The sequence below is a fragment of the Piliocolobus tephrosceles genome, chromosome 14 (assembly GCF_002776525.5).
Source record: "Piliocolobus tephrosceles isolate RC106 chromosome 14, ASM277652v3, whole genome shotgun sequence".
Classification (NCBI taxonomy): Eukaryota; Metazoa; Chordata; class Mammalia; order Primates; family Cercopithecidae; genus Piliocolobus; species Piliocolobus tephrosceles.
Genome location: NC_045447.1, coordinates 43,485,116 through 43,500,635, shown reverse-complemented (window position 1 = coordinate 43,500,635; position 15,520 = coordinate 43,485,116). Strand labels below are relative to the sequence as shown.

General features: G+C 51.2%; 1 protein-coding gene across 3 annotated transcripts in view; it reads right to left on the bottom strand.

Moving 5' to 3' along the window:
* Nucleotides 1–8,027: 8,027 nt before the first annotated feature.
* PAX5 (paired box 5) overlaps nt 8,028–15,520 on the bottom strand; it is a 200,449-nt gene continuing 192,956 nt past the window's right edge. For all 3 annotated transcript variants that reach the window (XM_023203171.2, XM_026456150.1, XM_023203173.2), the window contains one exon: nt 8,028–15,380. In XM_023203171.2, coding sequence (XP_023058939.1) covers nt 15,304–15,380 — 77 coding nt within the window. In that variant the 3' untranslated portion in view covers nt 8,028–15,303. The remainder of the gene's footprint in view (nt 15,381–15,520) is intronic.

Below are 15,520 nucleotides of genomic sequence, written 5' to 3'. Positions count from 1 at the left end.
ACACCAAAACAAAAACCCATTGTACACATAGAGGCCCCCAGTCCAGTCTCTATCAGAAGAGACTTTCTGGTGTTGCCAAGTGGACATCCAGCTCTGGCTTGGGCTTCTCAGTGACGGGGTGCTCACCTCCTTCCCAGACAGCTTGATCTGAACCCATTTCCTCATCTGAGGAACATACAGATGCTCCTTGCAGGACTGTGGTGAGAGCACATCCACCTGCTCTGGAAAGGTGCTGGTTACCGGTGACACGTCCCTGTTCCTGTGCGGTCCACTAGAGTTTGTCATTCCCGCCAGACCCACAGTGTCTACCTCCTAAGATACTGCTCATAGACTCACAGATCTGCTGTATGGCTATGGATTTGCTCCCCTGCCCCACCACATGGGGCACTCCCTGAGGGCAGGGACCATGCCTGTTCCTCTTTGTCCCTGGGGTCCCTGTGCCTAGCCGAGACCCTGGCATGGAGCAGAGATCCAGGAGTGTCTACTGGCCGAAAGAAGGAGAAGACAGCCGGCAATTCATTCTAAAATGCAGATGCTGACAGCAGTTCCAAGTCATTCCAGTTGATCCGTGATTTTTACTGGAATTTTAGTTTTTCCTGGATTTGACTTCCAGCTGCATCAGAGCTGCTGAGGTGAGACGCGGTAGGAGAAGGGCCCTGGAGACTCTGCCTGGAGGTGACACCAGCCAGTGCCTTTCTTGTGAAGGGTGAGAAAATGCCCTCCCATCTCCACCGAGCCTTCACTACTTGCTGCAGGGCTCGGTGCTGGGAGTTCGTGGGCTGAATGGGCAGCAGTGACTCTTGGGGGCCCCCCACCTAGGGCCACACACGGCCTGGCTTCAAGTCTTGGCCATGGCTTACCAGCTGTGTGACCTGGGGTGAGATAGCTGGGCTTTTCAGCCTGAGTCTCTCCATCCATAAAAGTGAGGATCGTAATAATTGTCAGTACCTCATGGTGTTATTGTAAGGAGTAAGTGAGATCCTGCGTATGAAATCCATTTATAAAGGGGTCATAATTCTTTGGAGCGTAAATATGACATGAGTTAATTTCCACCACCCCCTCCAGCTGCGCTACATGGCACTATCCTCCTTCTCGCGTTTCTGGTAGGGTGATGGCACCTTTATTGACTTCTTGGTCAGATTCCAGAACATTTGAATAACTTTCAGTTATTAGAACAGTTTCGTTTCGGTATTTAACATTCTGTCCTGTTCTTTTTGAAATTTCAATCTCAAACATAATCCGAAATCAGAGTTCTCTGCCATCACCCAGGGCCGACCGGCCCTTGCTGTGGCTCTGGCAGCCAGTGGAGAAACTGCATTGGTTTTCTGGTGCTCCATAACAAGTTACTAGAAACCCAGTGGCTTAAGACAACATGCATTGATTATTTCAGTTTCTGTGGGGTAGGAGTTGGGATGTGACTTATATGGGTCCTCTCCCTGGGGTCTTGCAGTGCTGTCATCTCACTTAAGGCTGGGGTCCTCTTCCACATTCCCTGGGTGTTGACAGAACTTGGGTCCTTGCTGTTAGACAGCCAAAGCCCTCAACTCCTAGGGGGCTGCCCGCCAATCCCTGTCGTGGGGTCCTCTCCACAGCCGGACCCCTCTGCTTCTTCAAGGCCAAAGGGAGGGCATCTGTGTCTCTGACTACTGGACTTTCTTTTAAAGAGATCGCCTGATGAGGTCATGCCCACTCAGGACCGTTTCCCTCTTGATTAGCTTAAACTCAGCTGATTGGGGGCTTCCATGGCATCTGCAGGATGTGTTGTCTTTATTCTCATTTGGTAATCCCATGTGCCTCCCTCTTTGGCCCCTGCAGGCAGGTCCTGGATGGTGGGAGATTTGGCTCTGTTCCTTCTCCCAACCCTCATCAAAGACCATCCACTGCGCAGCTTCCAGATGTTCCCGGTCCAGGAAGAGGCTTTTGGGGTGGGGTTCCTGCTAGGCAGGGGGAGGGTGGCTCTTATCAATGGCATCCCACAGCTCACAAGGCGCATGCATATCTTTACCCATTCTCCTTTCCCCTGTTTCAGGAAATGTAAGGGCAGGTCACTAAATCTGTTGGCCAAGCAGAGGAAGATGGTCAGCTTGCATCTTCCTCAAGCTAACCGTCTCTTCCTCTCTCAGTCTTTACATGTGTGGTGATGGTGGTGGTGGGGTGAGTAGAAGGTGTTATTGAGTGGTCAAGTTCATTCTCTGAATTGTCAGCTCCCCACACTGCAGGAGGTGACTGGACCCAACTATTAGAGGCTCCACGAAATCTCAGTTTTTAGCTTTGGCCTTGGCTGTGCAATTCCGGGACAATGGGAAAAATTTCACTAAGCATCATTGCCCAGTAGATTGTTATAGTTGGTGCTCAGTAAATGCTCATTGACATTCTTGCTCACAACTCAACCCAAATAGTCCTATGTTTAGAAGCAAGGCAGAAGATCAGAGTAGACCAAGAACAGGACTGCTGATGACAAGCCCTGGGACTCCCTTAAGTTCTTCCAGGCCAGGAATGTGCTTGTTCTCCAAGCCTGGGGTCAGCGTGAGTTCACGCGAGAGCAGGACAAAGGTGAGGAGCAGGGGGCTGAGCTGGGCCAGGCACACGCATGCCATTCTTTTCATCAGCTTATTTTGCCTTCCACTGCCCCAGAGTTGGTAGAAAGGAACTGAGCAAAGCTGGGGCTGAAATTCTTGAATTCATGAGCGTCATGAAAATACTGCTTGGCTAGCTGTCCCATAGACCCATGTCCTCTTCTTCCGCAGCACAGAACTAGACTGCATTTCTCAGCCTCCTTGCAATTGGGTAGGGCCACAGGACTGGGTTCTGGACACTAGAATGTGAATGGAAATGATGTCTACCACTTCATCCCTGCCCATGAACACTACCCAGTGGCTGATCCTCCGTGCTCTCCTTTTTTGCAGGCCTGATGCAGACAAACAAGGTAAACTTGGAAGCCATAAGGTTGAAGACAGCAGAGTTAAAACAAGAAAGGAGGCTGGATCCCTGAGTCACTTTGTGGAAGGCTGCCTGCCTACCAGAAATGCTACATTTAACATGGGGTATGACTTATGTGGGTCCTCTCCCTGGGGTCTCACAAGGCTGACATGTGAGTGAGAAATGGATTTTTATTGTGTTAAGACATTGAAGTTATGGGATATGTTTCTTACATCAGTTGATATTGCCTTAACCAATACACAAGTTTGCACTGTGAATGAGAAAATGAGTCTGCATCCACATTGTCCATGCTTTAAGAGCTTCTAGGAGTTTATTTGCCATGCTCTATAAAGTCTGCACAATGTTTTAATTCCACTTCACAGAAAGGTTTTCTTTCCAAACCCTCTTCAGGGGCCTTCCCTATTAAAAAAGCCCATTTATAGAAACTACTACTTAGCATTTTTGAAACTTGTTATCCTATTCAGCAGAGTCTAAGTCAGGAGGCTTTGAACTCGGACAATTACTGCTCTTGATTAACAACAAGAACTGATGAGTTGGCCTTTCCAGTGTGCTAAGCAAACTCAGCCAAGCAGAAAATATCACTGAAGGGGAAACAACGGGAAGTGATTTTCTTGGTTGCATTATGCGCCGTTGCGATATTTACACATGTTTGTGGATAATGTGGGAACCTCTGCTGCTTGCATGCCCTTCCAGATGACACCCCTGGGCTTGAAACACCATGTTTCCTACCTGACCTGGGCTGTAAATGTCATCCTGTGACTGCAGGCAGCCAGCCCCAGGGAAAAACCACAGCATGGGGGGTGGTCAGGCCCCCGTAGGATCCCCACTCCAACCCTTTCAAGTCCCAGCACCTCCAGGTACCCTGGGGCCAGCATCTAGGCCTAGAGATTTGTTTGTTTGTTTTAGAGATAGGGTCTTGCTATGTTGCCCTGGCTGATCTGAAACTCTTGGCCTCAAGCAATCCACTCACCTTAGCCTCCTGAGTAGCTGGGATCACAGGCATGAGCCACCCTATCCAGCGGGGGTTAGACAGTAACAGCAGCCTTGGCCTCATATTGTAAGAGCTCAGTGGCCGGATAGAGGGGTATTCACTTCTCACTCTTGCCAGCATTAGGTATTTTTAAAAAATGATTTTTGTGAAGTTGAATTGTGTTTTCACTGTTGGACTGAACATTGTGTTCATTCACGAGTGTCCTTTGGATACCTTTACCCATGTCTCTATTGAGGGTGGTAGGATTTTTTATAAAATTGCATGCACATTTGTCATGTATTAAATGCATTATACCTTTTCATATTTCTTAGGTTTGTTTTTCCAACTTCATCTTTGTATTTTGTTAAATGTTTTTGGATACATAAAACCAAAAAAAGCAAATCACAAGATTAAATATTTTAATCTTGTCCTTTGAGACTTTTCCATCTGTTTAAGCTTATAAAGTCATATGTCATATAGAAGTTTGAAATATATTCATCTATAACCCCATTCATTTTATTTAAAACTTTTTAAAGAAACTTTGGCTCCACTAGGAATTTCTCTGGATGGAAGGTATGAAGTAAGGATCTTCCTGGGGGCCACATTTGGGAGTTCAGATCTGAGGGGCAGAAGCCTCTGGCTTTGGACAAACAGGGGCAGATGTCTCTGGGTAGAGGTGACATAGCACAGGCAGAGGTAGGATTGATGGGTGAAGAGCAGATCCCAACTGGGATTGCTTTCGGGATCTGGGGGTCTCTTACTTCTCAGATGGCGTTATGGACTAAATTGTGTCACCCCCACATTTATATGTTGAAGTCCTAACTCTCAGTATCTTAGAATGTGACTGTCTTTGGAGACTGGGTCTTTGAGAGGTAATGAAGTTAAAATGAGGTCTTTAGGGTGGGCCCTAATCCGGGGCGACTGATGCCTGTGTAAGAAGAGATTAGGCACAGGAACATCCAGAAGGAAGAGGCTGTGAAGACACAGAGGGAAGGCTGAGAAGTAACCAACCCTGCCTGACACCTTCATCTTGAACTTCTAGCCCCAGAATTTTGAGAAAATAAATTGTTGTTTCGGCCACCCAGTGTGTGTTCCTGTGCTATGCACCCTAACAGACTCACACAGGCAGGTTCTTTGCTAAGTGTCCTCAGAGCTGGTCTGTAGTGGAGTTTGCAGAGGACCCCATCACTATCTGCTGGGAAGACCGAGCAAGGAGAGCAACGCCAGCTTTTAAAAGTGATCTTCAAATTGTAATGCATGTGCACTAAAGAAAAATCAGGACATGTAGATAAATCAAATAAATCACTAAGATCACTTGGGGTGCTAATGGCCCTATTGGTCTAAAGTCATAGCATCTGTGTCTGCTGCAGAGCGGGCCTCCCAGTGATAGCCTCCTCTTGCGGGGCTTTGCAGGCCAGGCGTCCCTCCCAGAGACAGCTACTGAGGCAGTGTGCTGAGGAGGCCACAGCAGTGCTCAGTCCACCAGAAGGGTCCCCTTCCCCATAGCACCACACAGCTGGCCAAGAGGCTCCGCAGCTATGGGATCTGCGGGGCTGGAAATCCATCTGCCCCCACCCCCATCTGAAACACGCTCCCCTTCGCTGCCTCCTAAGGAAGACGTCAGCCTCTGCTCGCATTTGCCACCTCCTCTCCTTGAGCAACCCATCTGCTAGGAAATGACATGAGCCCAGGCTAGCCCTCACCTTTGATCCTGAACCCAGGCTACCCCTTACCTTTGATCTGGTGTCACCCACAGAAGGTAGGCTTGGGAAAAAGGCCACAGTGCCTGGTTAACTCAGAGGTAAATGGTTCAGTATCTCCTCCCAGCACACTCGTTTTCCCACCTGTGGGGCTTTGTTCACACTGTTACCTGTGCCTGGAATGCCTTCCCTTCCTGCCCTCTCTAAAACTTCCTGTTGAAATTCTGCCCACCCTTCACAGCTCAGCTCAAAAGCCATCTCTTCCAGGAAGCCTTCTCTGACTACCCCTCCCACAACCGAATGGCACCCCTCCTGAGACCACACCTCCCCGCCTGCTCCAGCTGTAGGTGATACTGGCCATGTGATGCCTAGAATTAAAATACACACATCACCTGCCCCCAGACAGCAGGCTCCTGTTTGGTTCATTTCTGTATTCTACCCTCCTCCTGCACCCAGCACAGAGGAGGTTCTGACGAGAGTTTGACTTTGGGGAAAATTTTGACTTCCTTACGGTGGAGAAGACATCTTGGCAAAACTCCCACTTGTCAATTGGAAAAACTTTCACACAATGCATAACACTTGTTTCTCATAACACCCTTGAGGTAAACGTTATCAGGTTATTACCCATTACACAGATGAAGAAATCAAGGCTTCTAGAAGTTAAGAGACTGCTGACATCAGCAAACTGACCATCAAAACCTGGAGCTGAGACTCCCAGGCATGGCTTGCGGGAGGTTTGATCTTTCTGCCCTGCAGCAGTCTCACTCCCCCAGGGGTTTCTTCTGTCCCCAGCACCCAGAATGGGGCCTGGCTCCCAGGGGAGTTCGAGGACCACCTCCCAGGGCAGATCCCAGTCTTCTCTCTCTGCTCCTCTTTCACTGTCCCTGAGTGCGGAAGGGCTGCTGGAGGCTGCCTGCGGCTGTCAGGGTTGGTACTTCCACCTCCATACCCGAAGGCCTTGCCCACTGCCTTCATTCTGCTGTCATGTGGGGGCTGCACATGCCCTGCTTACTGCAGAGACTGGTGCCCTGTTTCTCGGGAGGGCAGGCCTGAGGCTTCTGGCCCCAGAAAACCAGGGACAAGAGCCACAGTGTCAGGCAACCAAGCGCCTGCCCTGCCTCACCAGTTCATAGGTTTGGGGTCCGATTTCAGTTAAAAAACACGCCTACTTCTCTTTGAAGTTTGTGCTGTAAGTCAGGAGCATCGAGAAGGGAGGAGCCAGGCCAGCACTCTGCCATGGCTCACTCTCTCCCCCTCAGGAATCACCTTCGCCACCATCCATTGCAGAAATGAATGGAGGCCGTGCAGCCGCTTTATTAAATATGAATGAGCTGCTGTCCACGGCCCCCACGCGGTCACTCGCCCACTCCATCTCTGGCAATTACGGAGTTGCACACACTGTGCCAGCGGGTGCAGCGGTCCCTGCCTGCCCTTGCACACTGACATCGCCCGGCAGGGGCAGGGCTCAAGTCTGCAGCTGCCCTACCCCATGATGAAAAGCCACCTCTGGGCTCCTTTGCACCTGAAATGTTCAGTTCCAAAGGCTTAAGGACAGCACAGAAGGATTGTGGACTCTTGCTCTCTGAGGTCTGACTGGATATGGCCTGTGGCTTTGGATCCCAAAGGCGAGGTCTCCTGGCTTCTAAGTTCTGTCTGGATCCAGGCATTTTGGGTTCCAGGAGGCTCGACAGGATCAAAGAGAAAAGCACCTATGGGATGGGGGCGGTGGCTCATGCCTGTAATTCTAGCACTTTGTAGGTGCTGATGCAGGAGGAAGGCTTAAGGTCAGGAGATTGAAATCAGCCTGGGCAACATAGTGAGACCCGTTTCTACAAAAAGTTTTAAAAAATTAGCTGATAGTATGTTAGTTTGTAAGTAGGGAGAAAATTATTTAAAAAACTAGCTGGGCTTGCTGGTGAACGCCTGTAGTCCTAGCTACTTGAGAGGCTGAGGCAAGAGGGTGGCTTGAACCCGTGAGTTCAAGGTTGCAGTGAGCTATGATTGTGCCACTGGCAGCAGAGTCCTTGTTGGTCCTGTTCACCTCTGTGTCCCCAGTGCTGAGGACAGAACAGATGCTCAATCACTGTGTGCTGAATGAATGAACGAGGTAGGAATTACTGACCATTTGGGAACTGAGGTTGACATTAAATAACAGTTAGGAGTCAAATCCAGAGTGGAGGCTCACCCATGACGCCACCTGCCAAACCTGGGGACATTCAAGGGTGGATTCAGTGCCTGCTGCCCCTGCCCAGAGCACAGCCCAATTCTGCAACACCTCATTCTTCATGCATGGATTTGTTTTGACCCCGATTGAATCAGGACAGCCATCAAACGCCCCACAACCCCTTAGGGGACAGTCAAAGTTGTCAAAGATCATCCTCAAACTAGTAAAAACAAACAAGATCAAATTCTTTCTCTGAACTTAAAAAATTACTTTTATTTTAGGAACCAATAAAATTATGGCAAATATTTACAAATAATTATCTCACATAAAGGTTACATAAAATCAATTCTTCACAAGTAACAGCCACTCATGAAAAGACACACAGATATTGAAACTACGCCAATCTTATTGCATGTTTCTCCAACTAATCTAAAATAAAGGTGTTGCAGTCAACCATTTAACTTAAAAGGAAGCCACAAATCTCAGGTTTGACGAGAAAAAAAAGTAAAAAAAAAAATTAAACCAAAACCCCACCCCTGTTTTCTCCCAAGTCCCACCCCAGCCCTGCCCTCCTCCCCAAAAAAGAAAAATATGTCCAACATCTTTGGCAAATTGGCACTGCTGTAATTACATTCAAATATTTATTACACACAAAAGCAACACACATCACTAAGAAAAAAACCACCAATATTTCAAGTCAGTTATTTTCTACTAGAAAAAAAGAATACAAAACATACACATTTTTTAAGAAGCATTTTTTTTTTCAATCCGTTGGAGACAGATCATCTCCCACTTTCAAAGGCAATTCAATTGTGGTTTTTGTTGGGTTTTTTTTGTATTTTTTTTTTTTTTGTATTTTTTTTTTACAAGTAAGCGTCTATGCAGGCATCACAAACTTTGGCAGAGACAGTAGATATGTATTTCTTTGATGCTGAAAGGTCAGTTCCTAGGACAAAGTCAAATGTCTCAAAGAATAAAAAGCAAAATCCATGTGTTTTCCTGGCAAAGGTTTCCATTTGCAATGTAATCTGCATTTCTACAAATACGCAATGTCCAAGGCCACTAGAGGGTGAAAAACCAGGGCAGCGTCTTCCAGCAGGAGTCAGGGCAAACCCAGGGCCAAAACTCCACCCTCACCCCAACCTTGGAGTCCCAGTAGCTGGGGCTGAGAAGTGGGGCCCAGGTAATATCAGGCCCTCACTGCCTGCCACCCTCTGCTGTGCTGGGGGCTTGGGGCCAGGGGATGGGCCTGCCTCTTCCTGAGCCCCAGGACAGGCTGCTGCCGGGTCTGCTCACCTTCTCTGACCAAAGTCGAGGACAGCAGGCAAGAATTGGCACGGGGAGACTCAGTGCTGTTTGAGTTTCGAGTATGTCCGAGGTGTAGGGGAGTGTGTGTGTGTGTGTGTGTGTGTGTGTGTGTGTGTGTGTATTTACGTGCTCGTGCACATTATAGGGGGGAAGGCCAGATTCTGAGGCTGTGAACTTTTTGCAGTGTTTAAAATAGACTCAAGATTTATTTATTTTCTTTTTAGCTTTATAGCAATTAATTGGCTATTGATTGGTTGGAATGTTCAACTCTCCATTTCCTCAAATACAATAAAATAGTTTCATTAAAATGTATTCATGCTTGAAAAGAAGGGCGCCATTAAATGGTTTCCTCTCTGTTCCACTCCAAGGGAAATGCACCATTTGTAAATCAAAAATCCATCATCCAAAATCACTTGTTCTTAATGATGTTTTTGGAGAAGATGAGGGACGTGGCCACAGGCATGGTGATTTTGGGGACATGAGCGACCAGCAGCCATAGCCACAGGATCGCGGGGCAGGGGGTGGGGGTCAAGGCAGGTGAGGCTGGTGTGGCCTCCTCCTGGCGTGACTTCCTCCTGCCAGGCCTCAGAGTTGGGGAGGGGTGCATGACTGCCAAGTCACCCCCACCCTGCTGTTTTACCTGCTTCCCTCCCTGGGCCCCGATCAGCCACCTGAAGCTGATGGGTGGGTGGGTTTGTGCCTCTGTCTCTCCTGCCACAGGCTAAGTACCCTACCTGAGATGACTCCTTTGAGGCTTCGCTGATTGTCCATCAGTAGATATTAATAGGTAAGCAGATGCATTTTCTCCTTATGTTGCTCAGGGGTCTAAGATGTGGGAAGAAGAATTTCTGGGCTTTCTGAATGGTGGCTGCATTTACCCATCTTGGAGATGAGCTAAAGGGGACCCCTTGGATAGAAACTCTAGAATGGCAGTGACACGATTCTGAGGTCCCCTTCAATCCTGGGGTGCCCAAGAATGGAGCCTCAGTGCTGAGGAATTACCAGAAAAGGAAAGACAGACTGGTGCCTGCCTGCTCCTGGGCGGCAGCTCATTTCAGAGAAGCTGTTGCCTCATCAGGGGAGCAGGCAGGCAAGGGGCTCACGGCCTGGCCTCTGCGAGGCCCGTCGGGACCTGGCGCCACACGAGGTGCAGCAGAGCTGACAGTGGGGAAGTACACATCAGCACTGTGGTTCCCCCATGAATATGCAAGAGGGAACCCTGAGGTTTGGGGCAACAGGGGACAACAGGGGCAAGGGACTGAAGGGCTGCTGGGAGGTGGGGCACGCTGTGGGCTAAGAGTCGTGGCCTGACTGTCCAACTTTCCAATAATGCATTTTATTACCTTTTAAGAAATGTACTTGCCTCGGATCTCTCCGAGGCCAAAAGAACGAAAGAAATAGCTTCCCCAGGAGAGCTGGTGTGTGGCTGGGAACCATCAGAGCAGCCTCTCAATGGGTGACGAGGCCAAGCCTGCAGAACTGGCCTCGTAGTGGGGCCACCGTGGAGCTGGTCTAGCTTGGCGCCCTGTGGGATCCACCCACGCCTGCCTGGGCCTGGCCTGGCCAGGGGCAGAAGTTGGTTTCACTCTCCCAGGAAGCTGTATCTCAGACTCATTGTGTTCCTAGGGCTGTGTTGGGGTGCTTGGTTGGTTTTTAAGATTTGCTTCCCTGGCTTGGAGCTCAATTCTGGCTGAATGTCATGAGGAGGGGGTGGCTGGAGCCACTGGCTGCCAAGGCTGGACAGTCGTTCTGGGGTGTGGCTTCTGGTGAATGGATTTCACACCTCTGTGCCCTGTGGCCACATCTGAGTCTCTTCCCTGAACATGTGAAAGGCGCCCAAGCAGCACTGACCTCCCCGGAAAACTCAGCAGCTCCCCAATCCCGTCCCCAGTGCCTCTGACCTTCTACCTAATTCCACCTTCAAAGCGCAAGGTTTGCAAGAGCCCAAGATGAGGCCTGGGAGAGTGGCAGGCTCTGGGCGTGCCCGTTTCTGCCCCTGCCTTGCTGGACACCCTGAAACGCATCTCTCACCTCTCTGGGCTCCCATCTCCCCCAAATCTGCAACAAAGGACAGGAGGTGAATAAGAAAGGGGGCAATTGACAGGCATTGGGGCTCACAGGCTGGTGGCCAGTGGGTCAAATTTGGCCCATTGACGTTTTTCTTTAGGTCGACAGAACATTTTACAAGTTTTCATACTTGAATGCCACTCAGGGGGGCAGGCACTCTTCTGAGCATCTCAGGCACCACTGCACCATACTGTCTGGTGCCCTGCCCGAGTGGCAAGGTTACACCACCCAGTTCACCCAGGAAGCAGTTCATTCAGGGGACTTGAGATTGTGATCTGTGTTTCCAGGGGCTGTGGACATTCTGGTGGCCCTGGCTTGGGCACTCCTGCATACTGTCACAGCCAGGCCTGGAGCCTGTTCCAAAGTGGGAAGGCAAAGAAAGGGAAGTGGGGGACAGCACATGACCCTGGCACCTGGACCCCTGCAGTCAGGGCTGGACCCATGTCCAGGCCTGGTCAGGGATTATGGTGTGGCCTTGAATTGGCTGATACCTTCTGGGCCTCAGGGACCGCTGGGGAACAGTCTGGATGAAACCTCAGAAGCGCTGTTGTGGATTTGGTCAAAGACTCCGCAGGTTTCAATGTTCATAGGAAACAAGGCCACCAACCTCCAGGCCCCTAGGTCAGGCCAGCCTCTGGGTCCCTGTTCTTTCTTGCCTTATTGGGAGTCTGGGGGGTTTCTAGGGAATGGGGGTGGGGGAGTGTCTTTAAGCCATACACTCCTGTGATGGGAGCACAACTAGGTGGAGAGAGAATGGGGCCTGGAGATCTGAGAATTCACGTTGCCTCTATCTTGCCATGTGAGCCCCAAATGTCAATTTCCCTGTCTATGAAGTGGGCATCATGCTCGTTGCCCCACAGTGTGGTCAAGGATTGCAAAGCACCGTACAATGTCAGTTATGGAAGGGCTAGCCTCAACTAAGGTGCCTTGGGAAAGGGATGTTGGGTTTGATATACCATCAAATTTTTCTAGGTTGGAGCTAGACTAATGATATGAAAATTTTCATAAAATCCACAATGTCCTTTTCCAAAAGTCAGAGCGGGAACACAGGGCAGAAGGCCCATGGAGAAATGCCCCAGGCCTTCTGCCACGATGCTGGTGAGGCCCCGGACTTGTGTTTTTCCATTCAGAATTCTCTGGCATCTCCTCAACGGCTTGTGTCCTTTGGAGCCATCGTCACCGAGCTCCTGGGCAGCTCCGCCGGACTGCGAGGGCGTTGTGAATTGGTGAGAGCGGGCGCGCGTGTGTGTGTGAGAACATCCGTGTGCATCCGTGTGCGCTTGTGCTTCTGCCTGGCAGCCCAGGAATCCAGTGGTTGTCTCACAAATACAAAACCCATCTGAGGACCAGCAAAGCCTCAGGTGAGAGAGAAAACATATGGGGGGACACATTACAGGGCAAGAAGAGGAACAGGATGGGGGGAGGGGCCGCTGTGGGCCAGGTGGGCTCTGCTGAGGAAGGATGCTGCATGCCTCAGGCAGCTGGTTCAGGGGAGGCTGACCCCCTCCCAACAGCCTGGAACCACAAGGATGGCAGGATCCAAAGATGTGGGTACACATCATTCCAAGAGAAGGGTGACAGGGGGCAGAGGCTCAAGAAGCCTATACTGAAGACCCCTGACCCCACCACTTCCTGCTAAATGGAGGGAGGCAGGGAGAGAGGTGCCAGATAACATACCTTCTCCTACCTTACCTGACAGGTGGAGGCTGCAGCCAGCCCACCCTGGCTCCTGGAGGCGGGCTTTGGCCCCAGCTACCTCCCTTCTTTGCCCCGCAGGTTCTGGGTGAGGGCGGGGGTGGGTGTGCCTGCTGTGAGCTCGCTGGGCTCCATCCCTGGCCTAGGTGACCAGGCTTCCTTGGCAGTTCTTACAGACTGAGTGTCTGGGGCCTGGGGCCCAGAACCATCTCTCACTGCTCTTACTGTCAAATCTCCTCAGGAATAGGAGATGTGGATAGACCAGGGTGACGGGGAACACCATGGATTGGGGGTCAGGAGCCCGAGTCCCAGCCCCACCCCTGCCAGTCACTGCTTGAGGACTCCACCTTGCTGAGCCTTAGTTTTCTCTTCTGTTCCACCACCCTGTGGGAGATTTAGGGAACAAAATACTTAGTGGGGGCCAGAGGAAGTCTGCTTTGTCTCCCTGCGAGGTCCTGGCCTTCCCCAAGCTGGGCCTCAGTTTCCCACAAGGGAAGTTAGGCTAGGTCTTTCTCCAGGCTCTTCTGATTCCCGCCCTCCAGCTGTTCTGGTTTCCCACTTGGTCCAAATATTAGTGGGCCTCAGGGGCCCACCCCCATCTGCTTGCTTGGAAGTGGAGGGCCTGTCCCAGATGATCCTGTCACAGCCCAGCTCCCTGGAGAGAGGAGGGGAAGGAAAGAGCTGTAGGGTGGCCCTACAGGTGACCCTGCTGCACTGAGGCAGCCAAGGCTCAAAGAGGTGCAGGGTTTTGTCTGAGGTCCCACAGCCAAGACACGTGGCCAGGACCAGGACAAGACCTGCCTGGCCTGCTGATCCCAAGTCCAGCCTCTCTCTGCTCAGGCTCTCTGCCATCCTGGTGACATACAGATATGGGGGACACTGTCACCTAAGAAGACCAATCCCCCTCTTATCACTGTCATTCAGCCCAGGTTGGGACAAGGGCTCTACCTGGCGATTCTGAGTTGACAAGAGAGACTATGCAAGGAATTAAGGCCCCAGGTAAAGAGATGGTGGCACCTGGCATCCCCATGTCAAAAATCACTCCCAGGTCACACAGCAACTCCTCAGTGTTTTCCTGCCCCTCCTCCAGGAGGCCTTCCTCTGTCCCCCAGATCTTCCCGGCTGGCTTCCTCTGACCACCCTAGCCCACAGTGAGTTCTCCAAGCTCCCTCTCCAAGTTCCTGTGGCCCTTGGCCATGGCCCTGACCATCGTGGCCCCTTAGATCAACAGGTGGGCATGCATTGTGCGAAATTAGCCATCTGCCCCAGCCCCAGCACCTCCATGCCCAGCTGCCTGCTAAGCTCCATGAAGGCGGGGAGGGTCTGCCCCGAAAGCATGCTCAGAAGTTCTGGCTGTAGGCTGTTTGTGATCCGGGTGTGGGGGAAAGTCCTCTGTGTTAATTATTGTCTACATCACCGGAACAGGCTTGCCCAGAATCCACTTGCTGGGGTCCTGGAGGGTGGGTGAAGTATCCGTGACAGGTGTCCAAAGTGACCTGAACCTGGGCATGCCTCAGAAAACACAGTTCCAAGGGCTGAGGGAGTAGGGAGAGCCTCAGGCCCTTCCTTGGCTGGGATCAGATGATCCCCTGCATCCCATCCAGCCCTCACATTCAAAGTCCACAATGTAATCAATACCTCGGATGACATTCTGCTTCAGAACAGTAGCTGAGGAATCTCCCAGACAGTTTTCTTTGAGTTCTTTGATCTGGAAAAGAGCTGCTCGTACTGCATCAGTCCCAGAGAAATGGAGGCAGGAAGCCAGGACATCTCCCCAAAGTGTGCTCCTCTTGGAGAGAGGCCTCGGGGAAGCCTGCAGCACAACCAGCCCAGTGAGACTCCTCGTGAAGATACTAAAGAAGGAGGGATGAGCAGGAGGCTGGGACCCAAAGGCGGCATCCTCAGTCTCGAGGACAGCTCCGAGCCCACCTGCCAGGGTCACCCAGGGCAGAGAGGATGCTCTGCCACAGGTCTAAGATGTCCGGCAACGCACCAAAAGTGCAAGATGCATCGTGGGTGGAGCAGTCTTCTCAGTCGGACCTTCTGGCCCACAGAAAAGCAAGAAGGTATTTACATGGGTGCTGCTGAAGCAATAAAAGCAAGCTCTTCTTCCCAGGCTGGGGTGGTTACGATGGATGGATAGAGAGCGGGGGGACTGGCAGGCTAGGCTGGGGCTGCGGTTATTTGCAGAATGATCTGTTTGTTTGCAGAGACCCAATGGCCATTGGGAGAAGCTCATAGATTGGCTTTTAAAAATGGACAAGCATCCAGAAGTCCAACGGCCCCACCATGGGGCCCTAGAGTCCCTGGAGGAAGAGGGGAGGAGGGGAGCTTCAGGCAAGTGGGGGATGCTGGGGGACGGTCTCATGGGCTCATCTGGCTATCTTCAGGAGGGCTGGGCAGCTGTCACCCTCAATGATATGTGCCATCAGTGTTTGGTGCCCGCCCGGCTCCAGGGGTCAGTGACGGTCATAGGCAGTGGCGGCTGCAGGGGGGGCGGCTCCTCGGGCGGCAGCGCTATAATAGTAGGGGGACCCTGGAAGAGACGGGAGAGAGCACTGAGGTCAGATCTGGGGTCCCCTTTCCACCAGTCTCCTCCACTTCTGTCCTTTCTTCCCCTTACCCAGCCCAGGCCACCATCCTCTCTCACCAAGATCTCCGTCCCAGTCTGTTCCC